This window comes from Podarcis muralis, chromosome 5, assembly GCF_964188315.1.
Source record: "Podarcis muralis chromosome 5, rPodMur119.hap1.1, whole genome shotgun sequence".
Lineage (NCBI taxonomy): Eukaryota > Metazoa > Chordata > Lepidosauria > Squamata > Lacertidae > Podarcis > Podarcis muralis.
Genome location: NC_135659.1, coordinates 96,283,493 through 96,299,830, shown reverse-complemented (window position 1 = coordinate 96,299,830; position 16,338 = coordinate 96,283,493). Strand labels below are relative to the sequence as shown.

Sequence of the window (16,338 nt, the reverse complement as noted above, 5' to 3'; positions counted from 1 at the left end):
CATGGGAGAACCTCAGTGAAATAATCTCTTCCTCTGGCCTGAAATAGGATGAGGTTACTTGCACAGAGCTCTTAATTTAACTCGCAATTGCTGGGTCAAACCACGTGTCCACATAACACAGCATCTTGGTTTTTTTATATTATATGTGGCTGCCGAGACCACATAACACCGGTCTTGAAAGACCTACATTGGCTCCCAGTACGTTTCCAAGGACAATTCAAAGTGCTGGTGCTGACCTTTAAAGCCCTAAACAGTCTTTGCCCAGTATACCTGAAGGAGCGTCTCCACCCCCATCGTTCAGCCCGGACGCTGAGGTCCAGCACCGAGGGCCTTCTGGTGGTTCCCTCATTGCGAGAAGCAAAGCTGCAGGGAACCAGGCAGAGGGCCTTCTCGGTAGTGGCGCCCGCCCTGTGGAACGCCCACCAGATGTCAAAGAGAAAAACAATACAGTGGTACTTGGGGTTACATACGCTTCAGGTTACAGACTCCGCTAACCCAGAAATATTACCTCGGGTTAAGAACTTTGCTTCAGGATGAGAACAGAAATCACGCAGCAGTGCCACAGCGGCAGCAGGAGACCCCATTAGTTAAAGTGGTGCTTCAGGTTAAGAACAGTTTCAGGTTAAGAATGGACCTCCGGAACGAATTAAGTACGTAACCAGAGGTACCACTATACCAGACTTTTAGAAGATATCTGAAGGCAGCCCTGTTTAGGGAAGTTTTTAATGTGTGACATTTTAATGTATTTTTCATCTTTGTGGGAAGCCGCCCAGAGTGGCTGGGGAAACCCAGCCAGATGGGTGGGGTACAAATAATAAATTATTATTATTATTATTATTATTATTATTATTATTATTATTATTATTAATAATAATTATTATTGGCCAGCCACTTCTGGGAAGCACATAGGCAAGGTGGAAAGGAACAACACCCCGCCCCTCACAGCAGCTGACTTTCAGAGATACACTGCGGCTGCACATGGAAGTTCCATTCATGTACCTCGGCCGTTGAAAAACCTACCCTCCACAGGAATGAGGCCCTGCTGAGATGTTCCACAAGGGGGTGGGGAGTGGAGCACACTTCTGGTCTCATCTACCTGCCGCTGGTACTTTTGCTTTTCATTTTTTTGGTTTTGAAAAGCAGCGTGCAGTTGGGCGATGCGGGCAGGAAGCCGGCTCTGCCACAGGGCGCATGTGGCCTCCGCTCAGAGGCAGCCACCCACCCTGGGAAAGTCAGCCGTGCGACCGAGCTGCTTGCAGCCACCCAGAAAGCTGGGACCTGACCTTTTATTCTAGAAGACGGTGAGGCCAAGCCGAACGATCAAGGGATTCCGATCGCTGGGGCCTATTCAAGAGATGCCCTTTGCCCGCCTCTGTCCCCCCCACTGCTAAAGTAAGTAACCCGAACTGTGGCGGTTCTCCGCGCCTCTAAAAGTTGTCTTAAGGCTGTGATCCTGGGCACGCTTGGCTTGGGATGAGCATCCCAGGAGATTTATTTCCAAGGAAACGTGCTGAAATGCTGCTGCCCCCAGCACCCGTCCCGTTAGGGGCCAGGCAATGCATTGAGCACGTTCCGTTTTCAGAGGTGGCTCTCTGCCTCGTAAGCTGGACTTGGCAGCGGAGGGAGTGAAAGGCTCAGCCGATTCAGGAGAGCCAGTGTGGTGTATCAGAGTGCTGGTCTAGGACCTGGGAGACCAGGGTTCAAATTCCCACTCGGCCATGAAGCTCAGTGGGTGACCTTGGGGTGGGGGCTGGTCCCTTCCTCTCTGCCTAGCCTACCTCACAGGGTTGTTGTGGGGAGCAAATGAGGAGGGCAGGAGCTATGTTGCCATCTTACGTTCCTTGTTGGGGGGGATATAATTGCCATTGATGTATACGACATCGGTGGCAATGCTTTAGAGCATCCTCCAACATCCCCCAGATGTTTTGGGCTTTCAGTGCTCCCCAGCCATGACAACCCCGTGATTGAGGGTGACAGGAGTTGCAATCCAAAAACATCTGGAGGACACCAGGTTGGCGAGAGCTGCTTTAGAGTGAGAGAAGCGCCCTAAATTTATGCTCTTTGAAGCTTAAAATCCTGCTGTGAGACTAGAAGGAGGGGAAGAATCACATATGTCCCACTAGCTTTTTTATAAGAGGAGGGGTACCCTGGAACTATAGAATTATAGTTGGAAGGCTCAACTAGTCCAATCTGCTGCAATGCAGGAATCTTTCACCCAGTGCTGGGCTCGAACCCACAGCCTTGCGATTAAGCCCTAAACGGCCTTGGTCCAGTATACCTGAAGGAGCATCTCCACCCCCATCGTTCTGCCTGGACCTTGAGATCCAGCTCCGAGGGCCTTCTGGCGGTTCCCTCCCTGCGAGAAGCCAAGTTACAGGAAACCAGGCAGAGGGCCTTCTCGGTAGTGGCACCCACCCTGTGGAACGCCCTCCCACCAGATGTCAAAGAAAAGAACAACTACCAAACTTTTAGAAGACATCTGAAGGCAGCCCTGTTTAGGGAAGCTTTTAATATTTAATAGACTATTGTATTTTAATATTTTGTTAGAAGCTGCCCAGAGTGGCTGGGGAAACCCAGCCAGATGGGTGGGGTATAAATAATAAATTATTATTATTATTATAAGAGCCTTGTGCTCTACCGACTAAGCTATCACACAATTCCAATCAATAAATGTTTCTTGATCTTTAGTCTCTATGGACGAGAGGTTGGGTTATCCAGTCTGTTTTAATGTCAGAATTGTAGAGTTAGAAGGGATTCAATGAGTCATCTAGTCCAACCCCAGCATCTTCACGAGGGGCAGCGACTGTGACTTCGTTTAGTTAGGAGGAGATGAGTTGATGGGACCATGGGCTGCTTTAGGCATAAGCTTTGGGGCATCAATATCCTGCGATGCTAGCCCTCTAACTGCATTTTAAAAATTCATTTGACTTCATCTCCCTTTCCTTTTACAAAAGTAGTTTCTGAGCTGCTCACAGCAACAAAAAAACAAGGTCAAGAAAATAAAATATATGTGTTGTTCAGTTTAAAAAAAGGCTTCCCAGTAGTTTTCAAAGTGTAAAAACCAGTTGCACAAACATTAAATAGAAGCACCTGCAATTAGATCATACAGTAAGACAATCCCTTTAAAACACAGCAATTAAAACACGAGACTGGTTGAGAGAGCAAGGGAATTTCCATAAGCAGGTAAGTCTTCAAAACCCATCAAAACGCCCAAACCGATGGAGCAGGGATTGCATTTTGTAACGCTGGGGCAAACACTGAAAAATTCCGCCTCTGTGTCACCGCAAGCTGATAAGCATCAGGCTGTGGCGAGACTTGAGTGGGTTTGTTTTAGGTAACAGGGCCCAGGTTAGTTATGGCAGTGGTTTTCAACCCATGTACCATGGCACCTTGGGGTGCCTTGAAGGATGGTCAGGGGTGCTGTGGGCGACACTGGCCTCTGTCCCTCTTTCCTTCCCTCCTTCCTCTGATGTCCTCTCGCATCTCTGCCTCCCAAAGGCTTGCACAGCTGTTTGTTGCAGCAGTAGCCCTGACTGCAAACTCCCCAGGCGAATGGTGCCTTTGGGGTTGGCCAGGGAGTGCTGGTTGCCGGGTACTGAGGCAGCCTTGGAATAAGCAAGCAAGCAAGCAAGCAAGCGGGTGAGGGAGCCCAGCCGGCCAGCCCTTGCTGTTGGGAATGTACAAAACAGCAACAACAAAGCTCTGGTTACGTGAAACATATTCAATAAACACACAAGACGTAACCGGCTGTACGTTTGAAAAAAATAATATATACTATTCATTGTATTGAATTGTAGATTTCAACAAAAGTAGGTCATAAAGGTCAATGAAAAATGTAGAAGACCCAGTGGTTCATTCTCTAAGTTTATGCCTAAGGTCCATATATGTGAAAATGTCTATTCCACCTGTCTGTTCATAGAGTCCAACGATCCATGCGAAAGGTTGCAGTTCCACAGAATCCTTTCACAAAGACAAGGATTTCTGGAATACAGTGGTACCTCGGGTTACATGGCGCTTTAGGTTACATTCGCTTCAGGTTACAGACTCCGCTAACCCAGAAATAGTGCTTCAGGTTAAGAACTTTGCTTCAAGATGAGAACAGAAATCGTGCTCCAGCGGCGCAGCAGCAGCGGGAGGCCGCATTAGCTCAAGTGGTGCTTCAGGTTAAGAACAGTTTCAGGTTAAGAACGGACATCCGGAATGAATTAAGTACTTAACCCGAGGTACCACTGTATTAGCTTTGTTTTGCCGTCCTAGGCTTCATCAGTAGTACAAACTCATATATGATACAGGACAGTGGATCTTATAGCATAGTAGTAGCAAGAACTTTATGAACTTTATGAGCTACTTCTGTTGAAATTCTGTTGTTGTTGTGAATTTTATATTTATACCCTTCCTATCTTACTGGGTTGACCCAGACACTCTGGGAAGCTTCCAACATATATGAAAACATAATAAAAACATTAAACATTTTAAAACTTCCCCATAGAGGGCTACCTTCAGATGGCTTGTGGGGGTCAGATAACTCCATCCCCTCCAACATTTCTCCAATGAAAACACGGACGCCGTAAGGAAAAGGGGGACATTCAGGAATCAAATAAAAAACCGAGATGGATTCTGTGAATCCGGAACCGTCCCTGGAAAACAAGGGCACTTGGAGGGTCTGTAGACTAGGAGAAGAAAAGAGAAGGAAGAGGCGACATGCTAGAAATTTATGAGGTTATAAATGGCATAATCGAACTGGTACTTGTGGACAGTGAAGCTGAATGATGTAAGATCCAGGACAGATAAAATAAAGGCCTCCTTGCAGTGCATACAAAAAACCACACACATCTACAAATAAAACCATATCATCATTTTAATCTAGTCATTACATACATATACACATATTGACTTCCTTCCTTTGTTCTAAGACCTCAAAATTTTTACTCTTTCTAAGTTGTTGTGTCTAATGTAGATTACTTCTGTTACTTCTATCTTTATACTTTTTACACCATTTTTCTCTTTCTTTAACCCTGCAAAGCTTCGTTCATTACATACCGATATGCTTACTCCAGAACAATGTTTTTTCATATACTCTTTAGCACATCCCCATTCTTTTAATAATTTTTGGTCTGATTGTCCCCTTATGAATGTTGTGAGTCTTGCCAGATTTATATATTCACAAATTTTAATTTGCCATTCTTTCATGGATGGAATTTTTTTCCTTTCCAATTTTTTCTATGAGCGTCCTGGCTGTTAAATTGTGGGTGAATATATCAGACGACACAGCGATTCTTCAAACAGCTCTTGTTTATTCACAGGCCAGGACAGAACTGAACTGAAGAATTCTGACAGCCTGCTTATATAGAGCTCCAGTACAACGTAACTGTAACAACTTTTTAAAACTATCCAATCACTGAACGTCACTTTCGATCCCTTATTTGCATAACTATCTACAGTATCTGCTGGCCCAGGGTGAGAACTTCAGTACTTAAGACTGGCAGCTGTTGTCGCATAGAGGAATACTTTCCTTTGATTTCCAGGAATATCGTTTGTGATTTTAGGTATAATCACAAATGAGGCGGAGAGGGTTCTCGATGGCTCTCTTCTGCTTCCACAGTTGGAGGCAGCGATGCTTCTGAATATTGCTTTCTGGAAACGGCAGGAGGGGCAAGAGTGCTCCTGAGTTCGAATCCTGCTTGCGAATTTCCTACAGTCATCTGGTTGGCCTCTGTGAAAACAGGATGCTGGCCCATTGGCCTGATCCAGCCGGCTCCTTTTATGTTCTTATCAGGGGCAGAGCCTGGCAATATGGCGCCCTGTGCATATAAATTAATGATAAGAAATAAGGAAAGGATGATAAGGATAATACAGAATAAATGGGAGCGGGAAGGGCTGTTTCATTTGAATACGGTCCAAGAGATGATGAGGAGTACAGATAAAATAAAAATGGATAAATGTAAAGAATTAAGTAAGAAATTCCTATTGAAAAGGTATAGAACCCCGGCACAACTGGCATACATAGTTAAAGGATTGAGTCCTAAGTGCTGGCACTGCGGTCAAGAGTTAGGGGTATATGCACATATGTGGTGGGAGTGCATTTGGGTAAAGGAATATTGGCAAAAGATTATAAAGGTTATTTCTGATGTATTTCAGGTTAAGACAGAAGTCAATAGAGAAATGCTTATCTCAGGAATACTGGGGAATAGTAAAATAGAAAGAAAAGAGCAAGATTGGTATAAAATTATGATCTTAGCTGGTATGCTTGTTATTGCATCAGGATGGAAAGAAAAGGATAAATGGACAATAGAAAAATAGAACGACTATGTTTTTGAATATATACAATCTGATATATTTGAACGGGTAATGGCGGAAGATACATGGGAAAACAAATGTCAAAAGATTTTGAATAAATGGACAAGTTATAGGAATTGGATAGCACGGGGGGAAGCCAACCCAAGCATCCAAATTAGAATGAATAATCTGTGCACATGGTTAAAGATCAGAAGAGAGAACAATTTTTGGGGGGAGGGGTTAAAGGGGAGGGAGGGAGGGGGGAAAATTAGGATAAATGAGTAGGGACAAAAGTATACACTGTTATGTATAACTAATAGGATGATTTTGATGTATGTTATAGTTTTTTTAAAGAATACATTGACTTTTCCATAAGGCTCACCATCGCCATCTAGTGTCACATTGTATACTGCACTTAAAACACACTTAAAACCTTTTATTTGCAGCTGTATAGCCCAGGACTTAACTAGGCTTTGGGACGGAAGTGGGAAGGTGTGTCCTTGGCCCCCGCGATGCCCTAAATCTGCCTCTGTTCTTACGGTACTGGAAACAAAGAGAGTCACGTTAGGGAGAGCCTGACGGCGAATGTCACACTCAGCTTCCTGTGTGCCGTTTGACCTTTGAGCGCATGAACATAGCAGGTCGTCCTTGTTTGCAACACGGGGAGCAGCAGAGACCACAGCTCAGCGGTGGTTGACAGTTTGGCGATACAGCGACAGCTCCTTCGGGTTTGCAGGCCCTGTGGCTCAGAGGCACAGGAAACCCCTTGCCAACCAGAGTGCAACCTGCAAGAGGCCCGTGATATTTTGCATGCTTCGTTAAGAGCCTGCAAGAAGGAACCTTTCTTTTTATATATATATAAATTTTATTAGCTTTTTAACATATCATTTTCAACAGTAATTAAACACACTTTTACATCTTATACAATTTTTTTTACTTCCATCAATCCTGTCTGAAAATTTTCCAATCTAATCTCTTAATATACATTTCTTACTTTCCCTATTACACTTAAATCTCATAACTGATATCTCTTTTCTTTTTCTACTTTGCCACATTTCATATTTTTCTCTTTACATAACTTCCTGTAGTCCTACTAGTGTAATTTGTTGGTTACAATTGCCCTTCAAATAGTTCGCATACTTCTTCCAATCTTCTGTAAATCTCTAGTCCCGCATGTTTCGAATCCTTCCTGTCATTTTATCCAAATCTGCGTAGTCCGTTAATTTTATCTGCCATTCTACTTTCATCGGAATTTCTTCTTGCTTCCATTCCTGATCTAACAACACTTTTGCCACTGTTGTTGCATATAAAAACAATTTAACATCCTGCCTATTAATGTCCTGACCTATAATACCAAGTAAATCTAGCCCCCCGGAGGACCTTAAGGTCCACAAATGACAACACTTTGGAGATCCCGAGCCTCAAGGAGGTTAGATTGGTTTCAACTAGGGCCAGGGCCTTTTCAGTACTGGCCCCGACTTGGTGGAATGCTCTGTCACAAGAGACCAGGGCCCTGCGGGACTTGACATCTTTCCTCAGGGCCTGCAAGACAGAGCTGTTCCGCCTGGCCTTTGGTTTGGACTCAGTCTGACCCTTATGTTGCCCTCCCCTTATGGTCTTGATTTATTGGCTACTTTAAAACGAGGCTGCATTTTAAATTGCATTTTAACCTGTATTTTAAATTGGTTCCTCCTCCTTCTCTTTTCCCCCTATTATGTTTTTCCTTTGATTTTATTGGTGTTAGCCGCCGTGAGCCCGGCTCTGGCCAGGGAGGGCGAGGTATAAATAAAAATTTATTATTGTTGTTATTATTGCAGTACTGAGCCAGGTGGACCAATGGTCTGATTCTGTATAAGGCAGAATGAATGAATGAGGCAAACTGCAACCCGGGAGTCTGATGGTCCTTTTTGCATCCTCTCCTCCACAGCATCCTATGCCAAGTGCGTCTCGCAGGGGAATCCACTGATGGCTCCATCCCTGGAGGAAGCGGGCGCTGATGGCTTCTTCCCTTCGTTCCTTGTCATCTCCCTGGTTGGCCTAACCGCCTGTCTCTTGGCCCTCTGTGCACTCTGCAGGAGGTAAGCATCTGAGCTGCTCTCACCCTTAAGTGGCAAGCCTTCTCCAGACAGAGTGCCTGGGGCCTCCAGGTTCTGCAAAATCCCATTCATTTCGTTCATACAATTTACCTGCCTCTTGATTGGAAAATGAACAAACCTCAAAGCATATAAAAAAAAAAAAAAAAAATTGTCCAGTGGCACCTTAGAGACCAACTAAGTTTGTTCTTGGTATAAGCTTTTGTAACAAACTTAGTTGGTCTCATATATATATATATATATATATATATATGCTTTCGTAGATTTTCACGGGTATAGGTATGCAGGTTTTGGTGTCCTCGGGTGTCTTCCCGTGTAAAAGTTGGGGTGTCTAGGCGACGTTTCGACGAGGTCTCACTCGTCATCTTCAGGCTGGTGCTTTCGGCTTCTTGTTACTGGAACAGAGCAGGATCTCAGTGTTTGAGTTCCTATAAATACTGTTGAGGGGTGTGGTGTATAGCCTCCAATGTTCTGGGCCGAGAGGAAGTTCCCAGGCTAGTGTGCCTTTTCTTCTTTTGTTCCTTAGTTGCTTGAGGGATATCTTGAGTGATTTCTTGAGTGATATCCTGAGTACCACTTAGGTGGGTCATTAGGTGTGGATTAGTTGCTAAAGCCTTTGTGTCTTGACCTCTTGAACTTTGTGAAGAGTTTTTCTGAGAAGATGGCTGTAGTTGTGCTCTGGCTTGGCTTCGTGTATAGGGGCGAGCTGTGGTTTTGTGGCCTGTGCCAGCCAGATCTGTGTAGGGATTGCAGGGGGGTGCAGCATCCGGAGGTGCCATCATGGTTTGGCTACTGGATGGTGTCTGTAATTTATCTGTGGAGAGGGTCTGGGTTTGGGTCTGGTGTGGTTGATTGGTGATGGCGTTCTGTGTGCCTCTGGATCTGGTGTCAGTTTTTGTGGGGAGGGCTAATTTCCAGATGTCTGGCAAGCGGGATGTGTCGTCACGCTTGTTCATGTTGTGAGGGTGTTTCTCTATCTCGATGGCTTCCATGATTATTCTCTTGTGGTGATGTTCCATGTTAGAGAGCAATTTGGAATCTGCAAAATTAATTTCGTGTCCTGTTTCTTTCATGTGTTGGAAAAGAGAGGAAGTTTTTTCTTCTTTTTTGACGGCATTCTTGTGTTCTGCGATACGTGCATTTATTCGTCTGTTTGTTTGTCCAATGTACGTACATTGGACAAACAAACAGACGAATAAATGCACGTATCGCAGAACACAAGAATGCCGTCAAAAAAGAAGAAAAAACTTCCTCTCTTTTCCAACACATGAAAGAAACAGGACACGAAATTAATTTTGCAGATTCCAAATTGCTCTCTAACATGGAACATCACCACAAGAGAATAATCATGGAAGCCATCGAGATAGAGAAACACCCTCACAACATGAACAAGCGTGACGACACATCCCGCTTGCCAGACATCTGGAAATTAGCCCTCCCCACAAAAACTGACACCAGATCCAGAGGCACACAGAACGCCATCACCAATCAACCACACCAGACCCAAACCCAGACCCTCTCCACAGATAAATTACAGACACCATCCAGTAGCCAAACCATGATGGCACCTCCGGATGCTGCACCCCCCTGCAATCCCTACACAGATCTGGCTGGCACAGGCCACAAAACCACAGCTCGCCCCTATACACGAAGCCAAGCCAGAGCACAACTACAGCCATCTTCTCAGAAAAACTCTTCACAAAGTTCAAGAGGTCAAGACACAAAGGCTTTAGCAACTAATCCACACCTAATGACCCACCTAAGTGGTACTCAGGATATCACTCAAGAAATCACTCAAGATATCCCTCAAGCAACTAAGGAACAAAAGAAGAAAAGGCACACTAGCCTGGGAACTTCCTCTCGGCCCAGAACATTGGAGGCTATACACCACACCCCTCAACAGTATTTATAGGAACTCAAACACTGAGATCCTGCTCTGTTCCAGTAACAAGAAGCCGAAAGCACCAGCCTGAAGATGACGAGTGAGACCTCGTCGAAACGTCGCCTAGACACCCCAACTTTTACACGGGAAGACACCCGAGGACACCAAAACCTGCATATATATATATATATATATATATATATCTCAACTGGGACGCGGGTGGCGCTGTGGATTAAACCACAGAGCCTAGGACTTGCCAATCAGAAGGTCGGCGGTTCGAATCCCCGCGACAGGGTGAGCTCCCGTTGCTCGGTCCCTGCTCCTGCCAACCTAGCAGTTTGAAAGCACATCAAAGTGCAAGTAGATAAATAGGTACCGCTCCAGCGGGAAGGTAAACGGTGTTTCCGTGCGCTGCTCTGGTTCGCCAGAAGCGGCTTAGTCATGCTGGCCACATGACCCGGAAGCTGTACGCCAGCTCCCTCGGCCAACAAAGCGAGATGAGCGCCGCAACCCCAGAGTCTGGTGAACCAGAGCAGCTAATGGGGCCTCCCGCTGCCGCCGGAGCACGATTTCTGTTCTCATCCTGAAGCAAAGTTCTTAACTCAAGGTACTATTTCTGGATTAGCGGAGTCTGTAACCTGAAGCATATGTAACCTGAGGTACCACTGTACTGTGGCTTCCCACGCAGCGAGGCGCCCAATGTCATTGCACCAGTTGTGCACCCTGAAAACCGCCTCTGAGCTGTAGTGCCAAGGGGAGCTCCACGCAGAATGCATTGCAGTAATCCAATCTATAGAATCACATTGGACCAGTTGGGTTCATAGCTGGGCCAAATAGGGTCCTGGTCCCGTCCCCGTCCCCCCAAAATGCCCGTGCAAAGCCCTCTCTGCCAAACGGCACTTTGCAGGCTCCAACTTCTGGCAGAGGCAGCTCTTATCTGGTGAATTTTTTAACGGTTCATCCTTCAGGGTCTGGACGGCTTGGTACGTTGAACAGTTACTTCTTGTTCTTTAGTCGTTTAGTCGTGTCTGACTCTTCGTGACCTCCTGGACCAGAGCACGCCAGGCACTCCTCTCTTCCACTGCCTCCTGCAGTTTGGTCAAACTCATGCTGGTAACCTCGAAAACACTGTCCCACCATCTCATCCTCTGTCGTCCCCTTCTTCTTGTGCCCTCCATCTTTCCCAGCATCAGGGTCTTTTCCAGGGAGTCTTCTCTTCTCATGAGGTGGCCAAAGTATTGGAGCCTCAGCTTCAGGATCTGTCCTTCCAGTGAGCACTCAGGGCTGATTTCCTTCAGAATGGAGAGGTTTGATCTTCTTGCAGTCCATGGGACTCTCAAGAGTCTCCTCCAGCACCAGAATTCAAAAGCATCAATTCTTCAGCGATCAGCCTTCCTTATGGTCCAGCTCTCACTTCCATACATCACTGCTGGAAAACCATAGCTTTAACTATACAGACCTTTGTTGGCAAGGTGATGTCTCTGCTTTTTAAGATGCTGTCTAGGTTACTACTAGTTATTACTAGTTGCTACTAGTTACTAGAGGGACGTGGGTGGCGCTGTGGGTAAAAGCCTCAGCGCCTAGGGCTTGCCGATCGCTGTGGATTAAACCACAGAGCCTAGGACTTGCCGATCAGAAGGTCGGCGGTTCGAATCCCCACGGCGGGGTGTGCTCCCGTTGCTCGGTCCCCGCGCCTGCCAACCTAGCAGTTCGAAAGCACGTCAAAGTGCAAGTAGATAAATAGGTACCACTCCGGTGGGAAGGAAAACGGCGTTTCCGTGTGCGGCTCTGGCTCGCCAGATGCAGCTTTGTCACGCTGGCCACGTGACCCGGAAGTGTCTCCGGACAGCGCTGGCTCCCGGCCTCTAGAGTGAGATGAGCGCACAACCCTAGAGTCTGTCAAGACTGGCCCGTACGGGCAGGGGTACCTTTACCTTTACCTTTACTAGTTACTAGTTACAGTTACTACTAGTTGCTAAAGGAGAAGAGCGAGGAAGAAAAATTAATGCCTTCGGAGGCAAGGAGCCCCTTTGCTGGACGGAACACGTGACAGGAAGGAAGCAAGCAGTTTCCCCAGCCGCTCTGGGCGGCTTCCAACAAAACACTAAAATACAATAACCTATTAGACATTAAAAGTTTCCCTAAAGAGGGCTGCCTTCAGATGTCTTATAAAAGGTTGGTAGTTATTTTTCTTTTTGGCATCTGGTGGGTGGGCGTTCCACAGGGCGGGTGCCACTACAGAGAAGGCCCTCTGCCTGGTTCCCTGTAACTTGGCTTCTCGTAGTGAGGGAACCACCAGAAGGCCCTCGGCGCTGGACCTCAGTGTCCGGGCAGAACAATGGAGGTGGAGGTTTAGTGCACAGGAGCCAACTCACAGCAGCCAAGAGGTCTGGCCCTCCCAAAATTTGATGGGCATTGTCATAAATGATGTCCATTCACTGCGTCATGTGATCAGTTATGCAGAGTAGGGCTTACTTGGCCCCCTCCCCCAAAATTTTATTCAATTTGTCACCCCTGGTTTAGTGTGCATGGAAATGGAAGGTATATAATGTGTCTGTACTATATACTGTGAAGCATGGTTGGGAATTTCTTGCCAATTATGTAATTTTTTATTCATTTCCCACATTCATAAAACATCTGTGCCAAATTAAAACAAATTCAATACAAGTTCCCCTCCAAAACTCAATATTTTATTCAAGTTGTCGCCCCTGGTTTTAATGTGCATTTAAATGGAAGGTATATAATGTGTCTATATACTATATACTGTGAAGCATGCTTGGAAATTTCTTGCCAATTAGTTTTTATTCATTTCCCACATTTATAACACAATAGTGCCAAATTAAAACTAATTCAGCACATTTTTTTCCAAAAACTGGCTCCACACTCTCTCAGATATTTCCATTTCTTCCCCTATTACATGCTGCTTGTATTACAAGTTTGTTTCCAATTAACATCTAGTTTCATGAAGTTAGAGAAAAGCCTACATTAAGCATTTGAGGGGCTGTATTTCTGTGGCTTAGTCACAGGATGAGCTCATAGTTGCAGAAAAACAGAGCATTTCCAGTCTATGCATGTGCTAATCTGCAGGCATGTTGGGTGTGGTGCCTTTTTGTTCTAAGGCACTGAAGAGAATGGATGTGTTTGTCTCTCTCTCCAGCAAAAAGCTAAAAGAGGCTGCAGCGGAGAAGGGTTTTTAGCTCAGAATGCAAGTTATGTTCAGTTTCTGTTAATTGGTTCTCGTGGGAAACTTGCAGATTCTAGCTTCTCACAATTAACTCAAGCTGGTGTCAATTTACTCTTGGCAGAAAGCCCAGGTCTGCTTGACCTAGAAACTACTTACTCTGATTGGTTAACGACCAGCACTCAACTCTGTTATCAAGGGTTTGCTAGCTCAGTTTGATGTGAGGTGTTGTTAGGAGTAGAAGTGCTGTGTATGGTTTTGAGAGAGAGAAAGAGAGGATTTATTTTGCTTTGTTTTGTATGCAGAAACTCTGCTGGTTTTATTTTCTCCTTTTAATAAATCCTGTAAATAGTTATTCTGAGTCTAGCTGACTTGTCATTACTGCCGCAACTAGCTTCTTCGCTGTGCAGGAAAACTCTGCTACGTTTGGGCTAAAGCCAATAGGGCTATGCCTGACACTACAAAGTTCCATGAGGTTATGGGCATTGTGCTGCCAGCCTGAGTTGCGGTGGTGTCAGCATCAACGGCGTTGGTTCCAGTAGTTCCAGAGGTTGTTGTCTCTGGCTGGTTCCTGACCGTGGTGAGCTGGTGACGCAGCGGACACAAGGACAACAGCTGCAGCGTGTGAGTGCTGGGTGCTGTGGTTCCTGTTTTCTCTCTCGGTGGTCGTGAGTAGCTGGTTCCGGGTTCCAGGGACATCGCTCTCAAGATGGCCTCACAACCAGGTCAGATGGCTTTTGAGCGTCTGAATGACTCCAATTACTTGCTGTGGTCGGAACGCATGCAGGCAGTGCTGCAGAGGGATCGTCTCTGGCAAGTGGTGAGTAAGTTTCCTGCGAAGCCTGATGATGAAGACCTCGATAAAGACCAAAGAGCAAGGGCCACAATTGTCTTGGGGCTGGAAGATTCCCAGTTGCCGTATGTGAGGGGAATCAAGACAGCTAGAGGTGTGTGGCAAGCACTTAAAGAACTCCATGTGCGTGAGACAGCGGTTTCCAAGCTGTTCATTCGCAAGGCATTGTACAAGGCAATGTTACAGCCTGGGGTTACAATGCAGGAACACCTACACAGTTTACAGTTAAAGTTTACTGCGCTACAGGAAAGAGACTGTGCGTTAGACCAGCAGGAGAAGGTGGCTATTATTTTGAGTTCTCTCCCGGAAAGCTGGGATAATTTAGTTTTGTCTCTAGAAGGCATGCAGGAGCATGATTTATCAGTCAGTTACGTTACTGGGCGTTTGATTGAAGAATGGCAGAAGAGGCAAGAAAGGTCGTTGGCTGCAGAGGCTTCTACAGGCGGGCGGTTTGGAAGGAGTTCTCATGCCGTGCCAGAGGTGATGCAAAAGCAGCGTACCGGTGAGGAGTCAGCGTTTGTTGTTAGGCGTTGTTTCCGATGTGGGTCTTCAGCGCATCTAAAACGACAATGTCCGGAGTTGGTCAAGTCTCAGTTGCCGGTGCAGGAGCAGAGACGAGATCAGCAGCAGCAGCAGCGTAAAAAGAAATTCTTCAAACGAAAACAGTCGGCTCAGCTGGTGACCGGCGAGGTCAAGATTGCTGATGAGAAACAAGCGGTCTGGGTGGTCGATTCGGGAGCGTCTCGCCACATCGTAAATACAGATGAATTGTTTGTTTCCAAGAACTCAGCACAACGCAGCCAGGTGGCTCTAGCAGACGGAAGTACTTCCGAAGTGATTTCAGGGGGTGCAGTTTTTGTTCCTTGTCTTCGTGAATGTCTGCAAAATGTACTGTGTGTGCCTTCATTAAGGAGCAATCTGATGTCTGTAGATTGTTTGCTAAAAGCTGGGTTTAAAGTGTATTTTGAAGGAGACAGTTGCATTATTAAGAAGGCTGGTGAGATTTTAGGCACTGCTAAGTCAGAGGGAGGCTTGTTTTGGCTTAAAGCAGGATCTCAAGTTGCAGCAGTAGTCAGTAAATCTCAGCCTGCAGTGAATAACAAAGCTATACATGACAACTGTGTGCACTTATTGCATAGGAAAATGGGGCATGCTTGCTGGAAAAGTGTACTAAAAATGTCTGAATTGGCTGATGGGGGTAATTTAAAGCGTTGTAACAAGTACCTTGATTGCAATGTTTGTAAAAAGGTTAAAACCCACAGAGTCTCTTACCCCAGAAGTGACAGAGTTAGTGAGTCACCGCTACAGCTGGTTCACATGGACGTAATTGGTCCATTTGCTGTAAGCAGGGGTGGATCGCGCTTTTCACTAACAATCGTGGATGACGCCACGCGTTACTCCTGGGTTTTTCCCATGAAGAATAAGGGTGACGTGTTCACTAAGTTTAAAGGCTGGGTGGCATCTGTGGAAAGATTTCTGTCCATTAAACTCAAAAGGATTCAGACGGACAGAGGTGGCGAATTTATGTCAAATGCTTTTAAAGATTGGTTACAAAAGCGTGGCATTGGGCATAGAAAAACGAACGTTTTTTCCCCAGAGGAGAATGGCGTTGCAGAGCGAAAAAACAGATCTTTACAAGATATGATGTTTGCCATGCTTGATGATGCTGATTTGCCCATGTCTTATTGGGGGGAGAGCATGCTCACCGCGTGTTATCTCCAAAACAGGCTCTTTCATCAAACAATAGGTACAACCCCGTACTTTAAATTGTTTCAGAAAAAACCCAAAATTGACCATTTGCATGTGTTTGGATCAAAAGCCTGGGTATTAATTCCAAAACAAATGAGGAAGAAGGGAGATCCTAAGACCAAACAGTTAGTGTTTGTGGGTTACCAGGAGCTGGGAAAAGGTTTCCGTTTTGCTGAAGGGACAAATGGCATTGTGATCTCCAGGAATGCCAGTTTTTGTGAACATAGTGGCTGGGAGAGACTACATGCCAATACTGAGGTTTGGTTTGAACCTTCCCAGGAGCTTCATGACTCTGAAAGTAGAC

The 16,338-nt window shown here is 45.7% G+C and overlaps 1 protein-coding gene across 2 annotated transcripts in view; it reads left to right on the top strand.

The window, feature by feature from the left end:
- Positions 1-16,338, top strand: part of LOC114599785 (uncharacterized) — a 31,215-nt gene continuing 14,877 nt past the window's right edge. The window contains exons 1-2 of one of the 2 annotated variants that reach the window (XM_028735497.2): positions 1-1,392; positions 8,204-8,354. In XM_028735497.2, coding sequence (XP_028591330.2) covers positions 8,242-8,354 — 113 coding nt within the window. In that variant the 5' untranslated portion in view covers positions 1-1,392; positions 8,204-8,241. Of the gene's footprint in view, positions 1,393-6,554; positions 8,355-16,338 lie in introns of those variants that run through there. The other variant, XM_077929393.1, reaches the window with a different exon arrangement.